Source organism: Rhineura floridana, chromosome 4, assembly GCF_030035675.1.
Source record: "Rhineura floridana isolate rRhiFlo1 chromosome 4, rRhiFlo1.hap2, whole genome shotgun sequence".
Classification (NCBI taxonomy): Eukaryota; Metazoa; Chordata; class Lepidosauria; order Squamata; family Rhineuridae; genus Rhineura; species Rhineura floridana.
The window spans coordinates 25,124,458-25,146,177 of record NC_084483.1 but is presented as its reverse complement, the minus strand read 5'-3'; the positions used below and the strand labels follow the sequence as shown (position 1 = coordinate 25,146,177).

At 39.8% G+C, this 21,720-nt stretch overlaps 1 protein-coding gene across 19 annotated transcripts in view; it reads left to right on the top strand.

Annotated features, from left to right (window-relative positions):
• PUM2 (pumilio RNA binding family member 2) overlaps positions 1 to 21,720 on the top strand; it is a 107,781-nt gene that overhangs the window by 77,674 nt on the left and 8,387 nt on the right. For 12 of the 19 annotated variants that reach the window (XM_061622663.1, XM_061622666.1, XM_061622664.1 and 9 more), the window contains 5 exons: positions 7,112 to 7,348; positions 17,059 to 17,326; positions 17,821 to 17,950; positions 19,963 to 20,097; positions 20,296 to 20,433. In XM_061622663.1, the coding sequence (XP_061478647.1) occupies positions 7,112 to 7,348; positions 17,059 to 17,326; positions 17,821 to 17,950; positions 19,963 to 20,097; positions 20,296 to 20,433 (908 nt within the window). The remainder of the gene's footprint in view (positions 1 to 7,111; positions 7,349 to 17,058; positions 17,327 to 17,820; positions 17,951 to 19,962; positions 20,098 to 20,295; positions 20,434 to 21,720) is intronic. The other 7 variants (XM_061622665.1, XM_061622677.1, XM_061622674.1 and 4 more) reach the window with 3 other exon arrangements.

The window sequence follows — 21,720 nt, the reverse complement described above, 5'->3', positions numbered from 1 at the left end:
CTCTAAAAAAAGGTAAAGGTGTCCCTGCACTTACAGTGCAAGTCGTTTCCGACTCTTAGGGTGACATCTTGTGATGTTTACTAGGCAGACCGTATAGATGGGGTGGGATTGCCAGTTCCTTCCCCGGCCTTTCTTTACCCGTCAGCATATGCTGGGTACTCATTTTACCGACCACGGATGGAAGGCTGAGTGGACCTCGACCCCTTTTACCGGAGATTCGACTTCCTCCTTCCGTTGGAATCGAACTCTGGCTGTGAGCAGAGCTTCGGCTGTGTTACCGCCGCTTACCACTCTGCGCCACGGAGGAGTTTTCTGCTTTCTCCCCCCCCCCAGTGCTAGAATGTTAGTACAGTAGGGCCCCACTCATATGGCGGGTTACGTTCCAGAACCCCGCTGAAAAGTGGAATTCATTGAATAGAATGGCACACAACGCCCAAAAACCACCGTAAAAGTGGAACAAGCACCGTATGAGTGGGGCTTTAGTCTAATTGCGTCTAATTGAGACCGCTGCATTAGCGAAGTGCTGTAAAGCGAAGCTCTGTAAAGCGGGGCCCTACTGTGTCAAATTGCTTCCTTTCCCTCTTCCCAAAGGTCTGGGCTCAAGGAGTGTTTCTAGTGCAACAGCAGGATCCTGTTGGCTCCTCTAGTAGGCCACAGTTTGTAAATGTGTAAATGGAAATCCCTCCGAAGTTTTTACTTGAGGTTTCAAAGGATTTTGTTTTTGTTTTCCTCCTCTAGGGGAAGACCCTGCAAAACATGTACATGGAAGAATTTGCAAGAGCAGTTGGCTCTTCTCAGTAGCTACAGTCTGAAATAAATAAAGATAATTACCTCATGAGTCCATGAGAAGTTTGAGTGCTTCCCCTAAAGGATGGTGGTAAATTACCCTGGTGGATGAAACTGAAAGATGTGCTTGTCCTTTTTTCTAGTTTCATGAGGCTTCAACCTTAGCAAAGGCATCATTGTCTCTCCTTATCAAGGTTTTCAATTCATTGGTTTAAGGGTGCTTCGTTTTCTTTACAGCATGTGTAACTTGACAATGGCTTGCACATGATAGTACATACAACCTCGGAATCTGTTCTTTTTTTTCTGCCTAAATTGTGGCAGTTCTGTATTAAATGAAGTGCGTGTTTTAAATATAAAATAATTTTTAATTCCTTTCTTTGACAGACAGTCCCTTTTTGAAAATGTTTTTGATAGAATGAAGGACAAGAAGATACCTCTTTCTATAATGTCTAAATAAGAGGAAAAGCAGCCACAAGCCTTCTAGTAGTCCTTTATGTCCCTTTAACTAGTAGCTTAAGTAAGGAGGTGGGTAATGCTGTGCAGATTCCCATGGCATGGCAAGATTCTGCCAGCACACATAGGTTTGAGAAGCTTCATCTATCTGAAGAAGCTTCTTTCTCAGGCCAGTGCCTAAACATAAAGTTAGCTAACTTACTGGTGTCCCTTAGGTATGTTCTTTCTCCCCTGATTGCAGGATGTGACCTGATGTCTCGGGTGGTATCAGCCTGATGGTGTCCAGCCACAAACTGGCCTGGTGGTTGTGGTTTCTCTCACAGTTTTTTTCAGCAGCTTTAGCGTCTATTCCAAGATCCCATTCCAGCAAAGCAGAGAATTCAGGGGTCCATTCCAGACCTGGCACAGAGGGAGCTACAATGATACTTGCTTTTTCTCCAGTGAATGGAGTGAGTGGGAGGAGCTGCAGAGACTGATCTTGACCACAGGCACCAATCCGTTCAGTTGGGGTGCTTTTCTCATCCAGATAGTCATGAAGGGAACAGTGGCCTTAGGGTCCCAGGTCGTTTGCATGTACCTGAAGTCTTTGGGAAAGCTATCTTTTGACCCAAGATTTTAGACACGCTACATGCCTTAAAGGGGACCTCAACCAATAGAGTGTCTAGCTCTACCTGGAGGTGTTTTCTGTCCTGGTGCTCCTCTTCTAGGACTGACCCAGCAGCTCCATAGGTTAAAGATGTACGGGGGGGGGGGTTCCTCCAGGAGGGGATGAATAAGGGGCTGCGGTGCAGCACCATTAAAATACAGGCTGCCATTTTAAGCAATATTTTAGCCAGTTTGGGTCATTTGACCTTGTCCTCGCATCCCATCTACAAACATTTAATGAAAGGTTTTACCCTGGTTGCTCTCCAGTGGTGCACCAGTTTCCCTCATGGAATTTGAATTGGGTCCTCACTGTACTGATGGCCACTTGTTTAGTAAATGTTTTCTGTTAAGATGGTATTTCCAGTGGTAATAACATCAGCAGAAAGGTGTCACAGTTAGAGGCCTGATCTTCATATCCACAGCTCTGTATTTTTTCTAACTTGATAAGGTGGTGTTGCAACCCAGTCTACCTTTCATGCCTAACGTCAACACAGTGTTCCATCCGTTTCATGAGGTGGTGCTACCCTTCTGTAAGAACTGCTTCATACTCACAGGAGCGCAGGTGGCACACTTCAGATGTCAGGACACTTTATCTTGAGGGAACTGGGGACTTGGACCCTTGAGTCTTGGTTTGTGGTTTTCACTGTTCCTTCTACTGGGAGGAAGGTCTCTTCTAAATCTGTTTCTAGGTGGTTCAAGGATGCCATAGCCCAGCCTATCTCGCATGCACAGGCAACTGTCAAGTGGTATCACTGCCCATTCCCTTAGGAGTGAGGCAGCTTCAGCAGTGTTTAAGGGTAGCTCTCCTGTGCTGGAAATTTTTCGGGCAGCAGCTTGGGCTTCTCCTCACACGTTCTTGAGACACTACAAACTGATTGCATTTTTGTCATTAGCTGTCACCTTTATTTATTTATTTAATTTGTTTCCCGCCCTTCCTCCCAGCGGGAGCCCAGGGCAGCAAACAAAGCACTAAAACACTTTAAAACATCATAAAAACAGATCTTAAAATACATTAAAACAAAACAGCATTAAAAACATTTTAAAAACAACCTAAAGAAAGGATTAAAAACATTATTGATTGTTAACGCGGACCGGGCGGTCCGAACATATAACACCGGTTCTGGCCCGCTTGCATTGGCTGCCTATATGTTTCCGGGCTCAATTCAAGGTGCTGGTTTTAACCTATAAAGCCTTACACGGCTTGGGACCACAATACTTGATGGAACGCCTCTCCCGATATGAACCTACCCGTACAATGCGCTCAACATCAAAGGCCCTTCTCTGGGTGCCTACTCAGAGGGAAGCCCGGAGGATGGTAACAAGAAAAAGGGCCTTCTCAGTGGTGGCCCCCGAATTGTGGAACAATTCCTGATGAGATACGCCTGGCGCCAACATTGTTGTCTTTTCGGCGCCAGGCATTCTAGCATTTTAGCATTCTGTATTGTAGCATTTAGCATTTTAGTATTTTTAGTATTTTAATATTTTAGTTTAGTATAGGTTTTTGGATATTCAATGAGTCATGTTTTTTAAATTGCTTAATGTATGGTTTTAAATTGTATGTTGATATTTTGATGTTGTGAACCGCCCAGAGAGCATATCAAACAATTCTGACACAGATGCATACTGGGATAGGTCTCAACTTAAAAGGCTTGTTGAAAGAGGAAAGTCTTCAAAAGGTGCCAAAAAGATAGCAGAGATGGCGCCTGTCTAATATTTAAAGGGAGGGAATTCCACAGGGTAGGTGCCGCCACACTAAAGGTCCGTTTCCTATATTGTGCAGAACGAGATAAGATGGTATCTGCAGGAGGCCCTCACCTGCAGAGTGCAGTGATCGACTGGGCATATAAGGGGTAAGACGGTCTTTCAGATATCCTGGTCCCGAGCTGTATAGGGCTTTGTACGCCAAAACTAAAACCTTGAACTTGGCCTGGTAGCAAATGGGCAGCCAGTGCAATTCTTTCAGCAGCAGGGTGACATGTTGGCGATACCCTGCTCCAGTGAGCAATCTTGCTGCTGCATTTTGCACCAGCTGCAGCTTCTGGACCAACCTCAAGGGCAGCCCCACATAGAGCACATTACAGTAATCCATCTTGGAGGTTACCAGTGCATGGATAACAGTGGTCAAGCTGTTCTGGTCCAGAAACGGCCGCAGCTGTCTTACCAGCCGAAGCTGATAAAAGGCACTCCTAGCCACTGAGGTCACCTGGGCCTCTAGCGACAAAGCTGGATCCAGGAGCACCCCCAGGCTACAGACCTGCTCTTTCAGAGGGAGTACAACCCCGTCCAAAGCAGGCAACTGACCAATTATCCGAACTCTGGAACCACCAACCCACAGTGCCTCCATCTTGGTAGGATTCAGTCTCAGTTTATTGGCCCTCATCTGGCCCATCAAGAGTCCAGGCAGCGGTCCAGAGTTTCATGGCCTCTCCCGATTCAACTGTTACAGAGAAATAGAGCTGAGTATCATCAGCCTACTGCTGACACCTTGCCCCAAATCTCCTAATGACCGCTCCCAAGGGCTTCATATAGATGTTAAACAGCATGGAGGACAAGATGGTACCCTGCAGCACCCCACAGCACAACTGCCAGTGGGCTGAAAGACAATCACCCAATGCTATTCTCTGAAAATGACCATGTAAAACAGTGCCTCCGATACCCATAACACCAAGTTGGCCCAGAACCCAGATTGGAATGGGCCAAGATAATCTGTTTCATCCAAAAGTACTTGCAGTTGCTGCGCCACAACCCTCTCAATCACCTTCCCTAAGAAGGGGGTATTTGCAACCGCTCGGTAGTTGTCACAAACCAATGGGTCCAGGGTGGGTTTTTTCAGGAGTGGTCGAATCACTGCCTCTTTCAAGACAGCTGGAACCACTCCCTCTCGCAATAATGCATTGACCACACCCTGGATCCACTCGGTCAGACCCCCTCGGCAAGCTTTAATAAGCCAAGAAGGGCAAGGGTCGAGAGGACACGTTGCTGGCCGCATCATCGCAAGCACCTTGTCTAGGTCATCAGGCCACATCAACTGAAACCATTCCCAAGAAGTTACAGCAGATGTTGCACTGGACACCTCATTGGGGACTACAGTAGATGTGGATGGGGCATCAAGACTGCTACGGAGGCGAGCAACTTTACTCTCAACACCTTTAGTAGGCAAATCCTTCAGAAGGCTGTAAGGCAGTGAGGAGAGGGGCAGAGGAAGCCCACCCAGGTCTTGGAGACTGCTCTGTTATACCCCTAATGAGGAATGTCACCCATCATCCTCAGGCAAAAACAGAAATTTGTCTTACTGTGACTTTCTGTTTGCTGGGGATGATGGATAACATTCCTGTGCTGACAAAGTGAGGGGTGTGGGTTATGGCTCCTGCCACTGCCATACATATAGTATTGTTTTTTCTGTCCTTTCCACATAGGTTTTGGGGGCATCTTTTCTACCTTGGTGTGGTTAAGCCCTTTTTTGCTGTGCTTCCCTGTTTCTTGTTAGTTTCTCTTTTTCTATTCAGTGTAGTTTCTCAACCATTAGGTTTCAGTCATTGACAGATTTAAAGTTAGAATGTCTGTGTGGGGTTGAGAAGTTTTCTGCCCTGCCAGTTGGTTTGGTGAGAGGGATGACTCCTCCCCCTGGAGAGGAGCAACTGGCTTCAGTGGACCCTGCCTGTTCCTTCCAGTAGGAGGCGTCATCCCTAATGAGGAATGTCATCAATCATCCCCAGCAAACAAAATTTACGGTAAGACAAATATCCATTTTTAACCCATATCATCATTGTTACATAAATCTTAACTTTGCAAATATGTATTGTGGCACTCTAGACATTAAATTGGCTAATGGTGCCATTTTAATTTCTAAAGTTTAGACGCTACTGCAACTTATTTCTTCTTGCTATGATCAGGTAACTTGGCTATTCCTTTGGAGTGTGCTAAAATCAGGATCTAAAACGAGCGGGGAGTATAGCCAAAAATGTGTGTTGCACATCTCCAGAGTGTGGCTGTCTAGGAGGGTATTCGTCTAAAGCAAATGTTATACATTGCTTGAGTCCTAAATGGCTAATGGACAGTCTGCTTCAATATTTGATATAATGTAACAATGAATGGCAGTTAATTAAGACATATGCTGCATTTTTAATTAAAAGCAAGAGAGGTTTGACGGGTGAAGGCACATTTCCAAACTAAGTTCAGGATACTTGCTAAATAGGGAAGCAAAATCTCACCTAGTATGTTCAAATATACTTAGGCAATCTCAGCAACAGATTGTTGCATTACTTTAAGTTAGATTAAGATTTGTAAAATTAGTACAGTAGGGCCCCGCTTACCGGCGCTTCGCATTCCAGCGTTCCGCTAATGCGGCAGCTTTCAATTAGGGGAAATTCCCTGTTTTAAAGCCGCTTTTGCGGCATTTTGCGGCATTTTCGTGCGACACGCCCCATTATACTCAATGGGTTCCGCTTTACAGCGATTTCCGCTTTACGGCGGCAGTCCAGAATGGAACCTGCCGTATAAGTGCGGCCTGCCTGTATGAAATTTATCCTGCAACTCTGGGCAATATACAAGTATGTCATTGAACTAGTATTAGGACTTTAGTCCATACTTTCTAAGTACACATCCCAGTTCATTTTAAACCATTTTAAGCCAAGCCTACAAATCCTTTTATGATTTGGCCTTTAAAATGTCATTGGATTTCTTTTTTAAAACCAAGAGGGCTTTCTTAGAGTGTGATCAATCTGAATGGTTCTGAGAAGTGTAACATCTAGGGGAAACTTTTAGTGGCAATTGTGAAGTAGTGTGAAAGAAAATGTCATTTAGGGCCTCTGGACCAAATTCTGTTGGGGTCTCCTGTCAAAATAGTAATTCAGCTGGAAAAAGGCATCATTTCCAAAAATGACCTCAAATTAATATTCAGCTTTATTGGTTCATTTTAACACAGTACAACATACCTGACTATTGGTCCCAAAGCCTGACTCCAGTATATCAAAATACTACAAAAATATTGCTAAGTCTTGAGTGTGTCAAGACTTTGAGATTGCTTAAAATTCTTCCTTATTTGAGGAATGCTTGTACTCATTTTGTGATTTATTAAATCATGTGTGGTTATCACAGTAATTGTCTTTAGAATAATTTGATTGTTATAATTATTGTGATCACATCTGTTATTACCCAGCTGTAGGTTGGGGCTAGGTTTTCTTTGGTTGACACTGTATGTAATAGGGTCTTTTTATTTCTTCTTCAGTTGGCAGTTCTGCAAGTAGTAGTGCCACAAGGAGAGAGTCTCTATCTACTAGTTCTGACTTGTACAAAAGATCTAGTAGCAGCCTAGCACCCATAGGGCAGCCATTTTACAATAGTCTGGGATTTTCCTCCTCTCCAAGCCCAATAGGCATGCCTCTGCCAAGCCAAACTCCAGGACATTCACTTACGCCACCGCCATCACTTTCATCACATGGATCCTCATCCAGTTTGCATTTAGGTAAAAAAACCAAAGCCCTTTTTTGTTTGTATATGTATGTGTGTATATGTATTTTATGTGTGTATAAATATTTTATGTTGGTTTAAATATGTCAATTTGCCTGTTCAGTAAAACAATGTTGTATAGTGGGCTGAGTCCCAGTATTTTGCTCAGTGCAGTCAATCTTTAACTGATGTGATAATTGAAAGTAATCAGCTGTGGGAGCAACATGTTTTCCCGTAACCACCCTGCAGATTTGCCACATAAAAATAAAAGCCTGATATTTAGAAAAACCTAATATTGTGTTTTGTTGTTGTTGTATGACAGGAAAAGGTGTATTTTTCTTTGTTTCTGTGTTAAACATATGTCTGCTTTTTATGGAGTCGGCTTTAGCCTAATGTTTGGTGCATGGTAGTGACAAGAGTTTCATACCTTCGAAACAGCTGAAGGTAATAATACAGCTGTGAGGGAAACAGCAGTGATATGTAGTCTATAATGCATGCTTTCCATTGCACCTACTGAATCAGTAATATTTTCATCAAATTTTGTTTATACTGATAAATATTTGAGCATGGCATTAGGCTTATTTTTAAAAGATCTAATTGCATTATAATTAAAAACATTTTGGAGAGCATATTTTGCAATTTGTAATTATAGATTTCCCTATTACTTCATGCTGTGAGCTGTGTAACTTAAGGTTGTATGCTTTATCCTTGTGAACAGTACAGTTTCTTCATATTTTGGATGTAATTTATGGTGATTACCAGAAAGGTTTCAAAATATCACACATCTTGTAGCATACTATTTTGGCATAGTACCCAAATGGTCCCCCTGTTGACTGACAAAAACAGGCAGTTCATGTTTGAGTATATAATTATTGGCCCTGTTTTATATTGAATGCTTGGCTGCATTTAGGAAAAACTGTACTAAACTGAGCTATGTTAGATGCATATAGACTATAATGTGCAAAGTGTCCTTATTAAAAATGACATAACAAAGCTCTTATCAAAAATTTGAAGCATTATTTATAATAAATTATTATAAAGCAGGTTCTGCTTGTGAGCTTCCCATAGGCATCTATTTGGCCACTGTGAGAACAGGATGCTGGACCAGATGGGCATTCTTATGTTTTTTATGTCTTCCAAATCAAATGATAGATTGCATTATCTAAAATACGTTTTTATTTTATTTTTTCCTAATATAAGACAATTTCATAGCTAGGAGATGAAGGTGCCACTTAACTTGCAGTTAAGTTGGTTCTAACTACAATTTAACAAGTACTATCAGATGTTAAACAAGGTTTTTAGGAGGTTTGAAGTGTTAGTCATAGGGTTGTATAGCCTACTTGAATGTTTACCATGGAAAAGTCTCCATTCAGAGTTTCTGGTTCTCTTGGACCTTTGCATTTGAGGAAGGTATAAATCTTCTTGATCTGACCCCAGGAACAGTGGAGGTGTCTGTTGTTTTACAAGGACGAATACCAGCTTCCTATCAACACACTGGTGGGCAATACAAAGAATTTTCCCAGGCTTTTTCAACCCCCATTTCCCACTCAGATCCTTGGCACACCCAAAAAAGCTGATTTACTAGAATTGAATTCAGTATGATTCAGATAGTTGCAGATGAAACAATATTTGCAACCCCTCCTGCTGCAAGTGGAAGCACTTTTTCCATACCCATACAGCTCTTTAAATTCCAGCCTGGAACAGACATTATTTCTTCTCTGTAGTTGGGAGCAGAAGTGACCTGAGATACTTCCCAGTTTGAGATTACTTCCCTATAAGTAATATCTGATCAGGCTGGGTGTACTCTGGCTTAAACATTAAAATTCTGCACTATGATAACTCAAATTTGACAACAAAAGTTGACATATAGATATATAAGTTATGAATTAAGCGTTTCTTTCTTTGCATAGTTTGTGCTACATGGTTAAATTCTGTTTCTGAATAGTCATAGAAGAGACAAAAATGTATGCAGAGTATTGAAGCCCTGCCTGCTGGAAGCCTTGAACTTAGCAATTCCTCAATTCCTTCTGATATTTTACCATCAAACAGTATTAAGCATATCTTCACAGGCATAAGAGCTTAGACTAAAATGAAAATTTGAAATGCCTAAAAATGAAAGCTGAGAGTAGCAATTTGAAATCTGCATCCAGAGTACACATTTTGCAGCTTTTTGTACTTGATCAGAAATAATAGCAGGCACACACTGGAATGAACTTGACCTTTTGTTCAAAACGTTACACTGCGAAGTGCTGCTGTTCAGGATTAGATATTCCATTCCTCTTCCCTCCATTTGGGCTTCTATTTGTGTGTGTGTGTGTGGAGTAGGATGGATATTCGTGCCCAATCCCAGTGTTTTCCACTGATGTCTATGGGCAGCTCTGCCTTTCATCCCTGAGGACATTGAAAAAAGCTTCTCAGTATGAACCAGCAAGTTACCTATCCAGACAATGAAATGGTTCTTTCTAACATTTTATAAATACACTGGCAACCTAATACCTGGCATTGCTCAGGAATTCTAAGAAACCAAACAGTGCGGTTTTGAAATTAGTGGTTAAAATCAGTGCAGTTTGAAGGGTGTAGTCTACCATCTTGATTCAAAATGGAATTTGATTGTATCCAAACACAGAAGAAAACTTGCTCCTTGATCTCAGGAACCATCATGTAGAATTTTATTTATGATATCTTAAGAGGTGTCCAAATGCATAGCAAACAAACAACTTTCCAAAATATATAGTAGATGTATGTTTCTCTGTCCACCTGTTCAGTCACTCAATTCAATTGCCTCCTCCCACCCATTTGTCAGGTTTTCTCTCCCTCCCACCAAACATTCATTTTCATTGAGTTGTTATGGTGTTGTTTTTGTAAAACCTTGAGTTTTCCTTCAAAAAAATTTTCTACTTGTGCAAAGCTAGAGGTTACCATGGGTCTGCTGATGCTTTTCTTGTGTATTGATGGTATAATATTGGCTGCATAAGCACAGACATAGGAAGATCCAAGTTTGTATTAGTACAGTAGGGCCCTCGCTGAAAAGTGAAAACTGCCAAAAAACAGATCAGATGTAGTGTGGGGGTCTGGAACCTAACCTGGTGATCACGCCGGAGGAGAAGATCAGCTGTAGTGCGCTACAGCTGATCTTCCCCTCCTCTGGACGAGATCAGCTGGAGCACGGGGAGCTCCAGCCCCCCATCCAGCTGATTGCCCCTCTGGTGCCATATTAACGGAACACCAAAAAGTGGGGTGCCAAGAAGCAGGGCCCTACTGTATGTAGATAACTTACTATAGAATCCATGAAGACTTTAAAAACTGCTGCATTTAGAATTACAGTAATACCTCAGTTAACAAAGTAGATGCGTTCGTGGACATTACTTTTACAGAAACTTTGATACGAGAGGTAGGAATAACATGGAAATAATTTAGGGTAAGTTCCTACACCCACTCTAGATTGCGGGGGCAGCTTCAGCAGGGGCTTTAAAGAGTGTCTAATTGGCATACCCCTTTCCCTCCCCTCTGAATCCTATTGGATCCTTCCCTCCTCAGCCCTGGGAGAAAGCAAGAGATTTCTTTATTGCAATGCAAACAAACTTGTTTGTCAATTTCACCATAGCAGAGCAAATGCACAGGCTTAAAAGTTTACCCATAGCAAAGCAAATCTAGTCAGTTTCACTTTAAAAAAATATTCAGGTTGTTCCTGGAGGATTCCTTAACTGAAGTATTACTGTATAATAATTTCAGTCAATGGCCAACTTTCACATTACCCTTTTACATTGTACAAAAGCAAAAAAAGGCTTAATGGCCCATTGCCTTCATGACAGTTGGACCATGTGTTCTAAAGGATGCTTTTGTATGGGCACATTTCGCATTTTAAATTTTCAAACATTTTCAACGGAATTAAAATGCTGTTAACTATCCGGATAATGTATTTGAATGTCCAAAGCATATAAAGTTACGTGCTTACAAAGTTAGTCAAACAGTCTTTGCTGCAGACAAATGACTTGCATCCAATGGTGTCTATGCATGAGCGGAACAGGCTTCCATTCATACAATAGGACTTTCCAGTCCTCTCTTCCCCGATGCCCCTTCATTTGCTCTGGAGGGATGGGACACACAGATACCCTGGAGCAGATTTGGAGGGCTGCAAGTGGAGGAGAGAAAGGGGAAGTCCTCTTTCGCAAATGAATGTCACACAATGTTGGATTCCACCCATAGCATCCAAATGAACTTGGATTAAGGAGCTTCCATATATTACCAGGAGGTATTATGTTATAGAATTAACATGTTACTGAGGTAGTTAGCATTTTTTAAAATTTGTCTAATTATGTTTCATATTGAAAATTCCTTGCACATGGCCAAAAAAGTAGCTGGAGTTCTACTATAGCAGCTACTGTTTGGGAATATCTTCAGATTAGAATCTGAAGAATCAAATCTATACTTAAAGTCAATGAAGGTTTCTCAACCCAAAATTCCCAATACCTAAAATTTGGTTTGCCCCCTCCCCCCGTCCAAAGAAAAAAATGCCATCAAGCTCTGCCGAAAACTTCCATCTCAAAAATAAGCACTGGCTTTTCAAGTTGTAATCTGAGAAAATATTTCTAGGCCCCATCAGTGTTGTTTCACCTTACCAAAAATTATGCTGCATGCAAAACTGTATTTTTGCTAACTATTACAGCTTTTATTAAAACATAAGAATTCAGATTTGAATTGTTTATGGATCAGGGCTGTCATCTGCCTACTTTGTTAACTTTACAAAGAAAAAAAAAGAGAACTAAATGTGTCTGGGTTGTATCTAATGCTCCATGAGTAGAACTTCACTTGTGCAATGGGACTCCCCTCCCCTACATGCCCTAAAAAGTCCCAGAGCTGATTTTGAGGGTGCTTGGGGTGTGTGTGCAGGGATGGAAGAGAAGGGAAAGTTCCATCGCACAAACGAAAGACTCTTGTGCTAGTGGAACAAGAACATAGGATAATGTCTATTACCTTTTTTCATATTACAAAAATGGTTTTCTTAGTCTTCTCTTTCTACTTTATTCTTCCCTATCATAGAGAAAGATCAAGGCCCGAATAATTGTTTCAAGCAAGTGTACAGGGTTTCAGAATACACTTTCATTTTTATCTTTTGTGCGTTTATCCTTTCTTGGCCCCTTTTAATGAATTGCTTTTCCCAGTGTGTTTTGCTCACTTCCACTGCTTGCCTTACCTGCCCTCATTTTCACCTTGATAGATATGCAGTTCCACTTCTGCTAGTATTATGTCTGCCATTGTTCTGTCACAGCCGTCCTTCCGCATATTTGAATAAATGTAGAAGTCTGTCGTCTGGCCTTCATGTCCCATATACAGAACTTGTTCTAACAAGTTTAATTTTTTAGGAGATGGTGGTAAAAATATAATTTGATTCTTTCATGTCATAAAAAATTACCAGGGCAAGACTTTATGTAGAAGATGGAGAGGAAAGCAATATTATTTCCATTCAGTATTTACCAATACCTGCCAAATATTTTTTAAAAAGGAAAAAATTGTTTCCAGGGACAATTTTCCAAATAAGATAAGTAAGAAACTTGTTCATATTCTGAAGGATCACATGCTAAATGCAGATCTGATCACACATTTAGATTTAGTAACCTTGGTTACCCAATAAATTAAATTAGAAAATGTTATGACAATTTTTGTTTAAAAACAACAAATTGTGTGCAAGATATTCCTGATTTGTCTGTTAAGCCTTCATTGTGTGCGCTAATTACACCATAAAGTGGGTGGGAACTAAATTCTTGTTATGAATAAAAATTCTTTTTTTATATAATAATTATTTATTTATTTATTATTATTCAATTTTTTATAAAACAAATACAAATACAACAAAAACAATACAACAGAAAAGAAAAAAAAATAAAAAGAAAAACTTGACTTCCGATTTGTTACAGATCAGCTATAAGTATATAATATATATCAAACCTGTCTCCTAAAACATACGAAATTCACTTTTTTCCAAAGTCTATCTTAATTAATCGTCAAATCCCATTATCATCATTTCATTTTTTTCTTTCAACAAAAAGTCGAAAAGAGGCTTCCATTCGTTAAGAAATGTATCTGTCGTTTTTTCTCTAATAAGACATGTCAATTTGTCCATCTCAACTAAGTCCATTAAATTCAATAGCCATTCTTCCATTGTTGGTATCGATTCCATTTTCCACTTTTGTGCATACAGTAATCTTGCTGCCGTGATCATATATAATATTATTCTTCCATATTTCTTTTCCTTTTGTTTATCCATAAAACCCAATAAAAAAAATTCTGGTTTTGACTGAATATTTATCTTTAAGATTTTTTGCATCATCCTACCTATCTGTGCCCAAAATGATTTTGCCTGTTTATACAGCCACCACATATGATAAAAAGATCCTTCTTGTTGTTTACATTTCCAACATACATTAGAAACATTACTATACATTTTTGACAACTTTTCTGGAGTCATATACCAACGATACATCATTTTATAAAAAATTTCTTTAAGATTATAGCATAATGTAAATTTCAAACCTTTTTTCCACATATTTTCCCATTGATCCATTTGTATATTATAACCAAAAATTTTTGCCCACTTAACCATACACTCTTTTACTTGTTCTTCTTCCATGTCCATTTTCAATAAAAATTTATACATTTTTGCAATTATACATTCATCATTTGTACACAAACCTATTTCAAAATCAGATTTATTTATTTCAAACCCATACATTTTCTTGTCCATTTTAAATCTTTCTAACAATTGTAAATAGGCAAACCATTGTGAACTATATCCTTCTTTTATCAGTTGTTGTCTCTCTTTCATTATATATTCACAATGCACATTTTCTGTTTATGAATAAAAATTCTTATGCAGCTCAGTAATAGACTTTAGAATTATGAGCACAGAAAATATAGGAAAAGGTATATAGTTCTTAATCACAATTATTAAGCAAACTTTGCTGCCACCTGGTGGCTTCCACAGTGTTCCTGCATTGGACTTAGTGTCTGTATTCCCAGATTTAAATACCTATTCTTCAGATGTCATTAATATCACTGCAAAGTAAGTTTCCTCTTCATGCAGGGTGATTTCCAGAACAAGAACGGATTACTTTTATTTCTCTGCAGTCTCAGAAATGAGGGCAGAAGAAAACTTCAGGATATAGTCTTGATAACAAAGCTGCTTCACTATCCTCTCCTTTTCTCTCCTGTTGATGTTTAAGAAATGCAAAATCTGTGGGGGGGTTTACTTGTGCATAATCTGCCTGTCACTGTATATCTGAAAACAGAAGCTATTCATAAAAGCTATCCAAGTAGTGGTTGAAGAGTTCAGGTGGTTGGAATAGTTCATTTAAATGAAGTCTAATGGGTGGGATCCAGAGAACCATGCAGGAATTTTGCTTACAGAATAGGGTTTTCCCACTGCCTCCTTCCTACTGCAGTCTGTTTTCATTCCAAAGAGCTTTGCTGGAGCATTTGGGGACTCTCTGCAATGACATGGGATGTGGCACACGGGAGATCTTTGTTTAAGAACTGCCTCTTGTTAATACAAGGGGCTCTCTGGACCCTATCCCATCTTGTAACAGAAGTAGCTGTAAGCCTGCTAAACTTTTGTGATGGCCTTTTGAAGCAAGCAGTACTGCTCATATGTATGTTAAGCTGCTGTATGAATCACTTACCTATTTTGCTGGCTTTCTTCTGATCTCCTAAAATTATTCCGAGTCTAGAGCAGAGGCAGGGAATCCATTTTCAGCCCAGGGTTCACATTCCCTTCTGGACAATCTTCTAGCGGTCACATACCAGTAGTGGGTGGGGCCAGAGGCAAAAGTGGGTAGATCAGTTCATGTAAATGTACTTTTCTACACTAGGCTAGTTACTACACATATATACACACATATATAACCTCCATCCAGGCAAGCAAGAGGCATCAAGAGTTCCAGAGCACATTCCAGCCAAGCAAAAACATTCAGTGAGTGTGTGAATCAGGGCCAGTGAAGGGTGTGACTAGGGAGGGAGTATGGCCCTCGAGATAGAGGGCTGGAGGGCCACATCTAGCTCCCAGGCCTTAGGTTCCCCACTCTTGTTCTTGAAGAAAAATGCATCTCTCTCCCTTTTAGTTGAACATATTACATAAAGCAAAAGCATAGTTACTCATTCACTATGAACTATTTTCTTAAATTCTGTGAAAAATTTTACTAAATCACCACAGTCACTTGGGTCTACCAAGCTTGTCATAAGTGTCATGTGTTGATGATGTCACTATAGTTTTTAAAACAGAAGATGGCTTGTGCAACCAATCTTTCACCCCCCCCCCCATGCCCTCAAAAAAATTCTTGGGTGGGTTGGAAATGACCTCCAAAATATTGTGGCCTGTGTCATGGACACAGCAAAGCTTGTGCAAGTGGAGTTCAAATCATGTAAGGTTTCTCTGCCTGATTTTAGTGTGATTCTCCCTTCCTGCTGCAGTCCTCTACTGCACAGCCCAGAGAGGCTTTGTGGGGACACAGAGGAAGAGAAAATACCATTTGCATGAGTGCCCTTCCACTCACACAAGCTTTGTATGAAAATCTTCTATCACCTTTCAAAAGCAATTAGCTAAATTAAGCCCTGTTGATTAGACTTGTATGTTTAATGTAATCAGTAGTTTAAATTTTTCTCCACAAAAAACTTTACTTTTTCACACTGACATTGAAATACGATAACCGCTATATTTTACATCTGGATAATACTTTCCATACTTTCACAGCATACACAGTCAACTCCGGATTGCCCTGACCTGTTACTTCACAGGGCTGGCATCAGTAGATGTTTGCTGTAAACTATATGTACGTCTACACTGGTATTTAAATAATATGCACAAATTAGCATGTTGAGAACTGGCTAACGAACATGGTTAAAATGTATTTGCAAACACTTCCAATTTAAATGGTATTCTAATAGCAACTGTTTTTCATTATGGGAAGCTTTGTGTTGGCTTAAGAAAGTGCATAGGTGATTTTGTGCATTGACATTGGAGAGAAGTGGTAACAAAGCAGGTCAAGGCAGGAATTTGAATATCTTTTTGATTACCTCTTGAAAATATAATTTTTATTTTTTAAAAAAGTTTTTCAAATGTTTTTCTATACAAACTTAACGATTGCATATATCAAGAGGCTGGCCTACAGAACTATTGTGTTAATTCCTCAAGAGGTACACCTTAAGTAACTGAAGTGTAAAGGTCTTCAGCTATTTATATGCTGCTGTTGGGCTGCTCACGGAGCAGACCCACTGAAATCAGTGGACTTAAATTAGTCATGTCCATTGAAATCATTGGACCTACTCTGATTATGACCAATATGGATACTACCCAGTGTGCCAAATGTCGAAAAGCTGGAAAGAGTAGTTGATTATTTGCTTTCATATGGTTAACATAACATGTACGTTATTTGCCCAGTGTTGAAAGCTAAGCTTCCTTTTGTGCAAATGGCACTGGTGTCCAAGAGCTGGTTGTGGAGTTCTTGTTTTGTGCTGGAGTTGTTTCAATTTTATTGCTTCTTCTCAGTGAATTTTTTTAAAAGACTTTCTTGTTCCTTGTTTTTTCCTATGTAAGAAATACATACTGAGAAATTTAATGAAAAGGAAGTGCAAAAAGACCCTTATTTTAGCTGTCCCTTGTTTCTTGTACAATTTAACTCTTAGTATTGATAGCATGTTTTAAGACTTCTTACTAATGGAACTGCTTCATTGTAGGAGGACTGACCAACGGTAGTGGTCGCTATATCTCTGCAGCACCTGGAGCAGAAGCAAAGTATCGCAGTGCAGCAAGCACCTCCAGCCTTTTTAGCTCCAGTAGCCAGTTGTTTCCTCCCTCACGTCTCCGTTACAGTAGGTCTGACATTATGCCTTCTGGACGTAGTAGGTTACTGGAAGATTTCCGAAACAATCGCTTCCCTAATCTTCAACTAAGAGACCTAGTTGGACACATAGTTGAGTTCTCACGGGACCAGCATGGCTCTAGGTAAGTATTTGTAAACGTTTGATGAGAATATTTACAATAATAAACATTTTCTTTAATTGAGTCTTAAGAAAACACACTGAATTTTCATCATTTTAATTCTCATCATAGAAATAGCTAGAAGTTCCTTTTTAATTGACTTGTTTGGACAGTACTTAGCTACCTGGGAACCTTAGGTGTGGGTTTTTCAAGACCCCTCTTGTAAAGAAGGCCAGTGTGAGATGAAACTTCACTCTCAGTAGCAAATCACAGGCCACTTACACTGATTTCATTCCTCTGAGGTTGATGAGGTTCCTGGTGTAGTCCTAATGAACAACGGAAATGAGAATTTATAGTACACTACTCTAAGGCTATCCCAGAATAGCTTGCCTGTTAATACTTAACTAACATCTCATAAAGTCTTAGAAAACAAAATATACTTGGTTTCTATATGGTCTTCAGTTTCTATTTTAGTGCTTTGCTGAGGTGGTCATTACGTACGTTTCTGATCCTTACAGATTTATACAACAGAAACTTGAAAGGGCTACTCCAGCTGAGCGTCAGATGGTATTTAGTGAGATTCTTCAAGCAGCATATCAGCTGATGACAGATGTGTTTGGAAATTATGTAATACAGAAGTTCTTTGAGGTAAGTCTGTAATGGTGGTCGAAGGTTTTGATTGTCTATGTTTGTTCAAGTGGATGAAAATCTAGCCTCTGTATTCCAACCCCCATATTTGTGGTGTTGAAGCTTACTTGCGTGTGTTTCTTGTTTTCCCCAGGTTTGAATATTTCACATGATAGGCAATTGATTTTTTTATAGTCGCATGAGATGACTTTCAATTGGCACCATCCCTAAATTAGTGGAATAGAACGTTTAATGAAGCAGATTATTATACTTTTGGTCACAATCCCACTAAAATCAAGCACTCAAGTCCCTTGGTTTCCACAGGAGTTGAGTCCATCCTACCTCTATTCCATGGAAATTGATGGGAGTTAAATATGCTTAACGTTTGGCTAGATGTCTGGATTTTGTATCTCAGAAGCTCTGGGTGGGTAACAAATTCTAAACCCTAATTATGGGCTGTTACTCAGTGGTAGAGCATATGCTTTGCACGCAGATGGTCCCAGGTTTGATCCCTGGCATCTCTAAATAGGGTTGGGAACTTTCCTATATGAAACCCTGAAAAGCTGCTACTAGTCATGGTAGATAGTACTGAGCTGGACAAATCAGTGGTCTGACTTGAGTATAAAGTAACTTCCTGTGTATTCCAGTCCACACATTTTTTTTCACAATCTAATCCATTTTTCACTGTGAAGATTATAGCCTAGTTATCTTAATTTAGAAGAAAAATGTTGAATGCATTTTTCAATAAATTAATTTCTTCTGAATGGGAAAATATAATCTGCAAACCACTCAACATAAAATTCTTTAAGCAAAAAATTAAAACACCCTGTTTCTAATATGGAATATTATTATATGAGACTAATTCCTGGGAGCATATTCAGATGGCCCATTGGCAGGGAATCCAGACTATGATTTGGCCTTGCATTTCTATCCCTCTCTCTTTCCTGTGAGTAGATGTGAGAGGCTAAATACGAGATCTTCTAATTCACTCTGGATCTTCCTCTTTGGTTGCTTGTGTTTCAAAGGTAAATTGTCTCAGGAGACATATTGTTGCTTGTGTTTCAAAAGTAAACTGTCTCAGGAGGGCAATATCATTTGAATAGACACTCAAAAGAATATGGTGTTCCCAAGTATAGTTTGAAGCACTCCATAATCTGCCAAATCAATTTGACTAAAGACCACAACGGGGGAGGGGGGGAGGCACATATGTACTTCAGGCAATAATCACAATATTAAACTGTCTTTTCTGCTCTTAAAGTATAATCTGTGCATACAGTGGCCTGCAAGAGCAGAGGGTTTTTTACTTTATTTTTGGGGATATTTTGTGAGAGTATATTCATGTTTAAATTGTGATAAAGACTTGGTGACAGAACTAATAAAACTTTTCAGTGAGGAATAATGGATTTTATTTTTTTTACTTCCCATAGGAAGTTCATTCCAGTTCATAAACATTTAAAATGAAAGTGCTAATTTTCTTCTACATTAACCTCCACACTTGGAATTCTTATGCTATTATGCTTATTTCAAAGACTATATTTTGTACAAATACAATCCTAGTATGAAAGGTACTATATTATTATTATTATTATCTAAAATTTATTAGACGCCTATCTGGCAGGTAAGACCTGTCACTCTAGGCGACGTACAATAAAATACATATCGAAATACAAATTACAGCATACTATAGCTTTCATGAAGAAAGTTTTACTAGTAAGTGGCAAAATGAGCAAATAAAAAACCCAGAAGCCTTATTTTCATAGGGTTGGATTTAGATACCCGCCTACAGAATATGACTTTCCCACTCTACTACTTAAAGAGTGTGCCTCCGTTCAGTGTCCCATGATCTCTCCCTTTCCCCTCAGCCTCTCTTGCCACAGCCTGGTCCATTCATCTGGGGAGAAGAGGGGGCAGGAAAGTCATTGTCCATGGATCCAACCCATAAAGTATCTAAAACATTACTCTTGTACCCCTTTTCATAGTAACAAGTAGATAGGTGCTTGTTTTTGTTAACAGTGCCTTCACTTTTCTTGTAGTTTGGAAGCATTGACCAGAAGTTAGCACTTGCAACGCGCATTCGTGGACATGTTCTCCCATTAGCTCTACAGATGTATGGTTGTCGTGTCATTCAGAAAGCACTCGAATCTATCTCCCCAGACCAGCAGGTAATTGTAAGTTAGAACAATATTTTTGTATTCTACTATAAAACCATAACGCAATGTATTTTCTGTTTTGCTTTGTTGTGAAACATGCTTATAATAAATTAGTAGTCTAATTCTTTATAGAAGGTGTTAATGTTACATTATAACTCAGAAATCAACCTGTTTAGGACATGCGTAACTTGGCAATGCCAAATTATTCCTCTGTAGAATGAAATGGTGAAGGAGCTGGATGGTCATGTCCTGAAATGTGTGAAGGATCAAAATGGAAACCATGTAGTACAAAAGTGTATTGAATGTGTCCAGCCCCAGTCACTCCAATTTATTATTGATGCTTTCAAAGGACAGGTAATTTTTTTTTTATATTTGTATTCTTTAACTGAATAGTTGTAAATTTTCAGTTCACAATTGTTAGCATACTGAGTATAGACACAGAGTGTGTGCATTTAGGGTTGTATCTAGCACTGGTGTTCTGCTAGTGCAGCAGGCTTGCGCAGCGGAACTTTCCTCTGCTCTTCCCTGCAGACTCGATGCACCATCACAATCTGCTCCAGAGAGTTGGAGGATGCTCTGGAGCAGATTTTGAGGGTGTGCAGGGAGAGGAAGGGAAGTCCCACTGAATGAGTGGAACATCATGTATGTAGTGTTGGATACAACCCTTAATTTTGGTTACACAATTTTTGCTTTCATGCAGAATTGTAATTATTTTATGAAGGACTTGATGACTGGGATAAAGACTATAGGTTTCAACCTGAGGAAACGGGTAGCTTGAGGGAAGTAAGTAGGGTCTGGTTCATTCTTCTGTATAATGGCCAAAAGACTTTTCTTTGCATTATATTCATCTTTTGAGCAGTGAACACAGTCGTGCACACATGTTGGTACTTGGCAAGAAAGCTTTCAGCAGAAGTGTTGAGCTGTAAAAATGACCTCTCCCTCCACCCGATAGCAGCCTGATGTAACAAGGTTTATACAGAGCCTTGCAAAAGTAATCAGACCCCTGACCAAAGCTCTCATATTACTGAATTACAAATGGTACATTGTAATTTTGTTATGTTTGATATTTTATTTTGAAACACTGAAACTCAAACAATTATTGTAAGGTGACATTGGTTTTATGTTGGGAAATGTTTGTAAGAAACATAAAAAACTGAAACATGTTGCTTGCATAAGTATTCAACCCCTGTGCTGTAGAAGCTCCCAGTTTACACTGATGAAAGAAATTGCCCTATCGAGGACACAATTACCTTACTATTGGCCTCTACCTGTGAACCATTAAAGTTGCTGGCACATTGTCAAGATAAAAACCCCACTGTTGAAGGATCATTGGTCAGGCTGTGACTCTGAAGGAAAATGAAGACCAAAGAGCATTCTACTGAAGTGAGATAATGTAATACAAATGCACAGATTAGGAAAAGGGTACAAACTAATATCCAAATGTTTGGATATCCGAGTGAGCACAGTTGGATCAATAATCAGGAAGTGGAAGCTGCATCACACCACCCAGGCGCTGCCAAGAAAAAGCCATCCCTCAAAACTCAGCACTCAAACAAGGAGGAGACTTGTGAGAGAAGCCACAGAGAGGCCAACAGTCACTTTGAAGGAGCTACAGAGTTCAGTGGCGAGGAGTGGAATAAT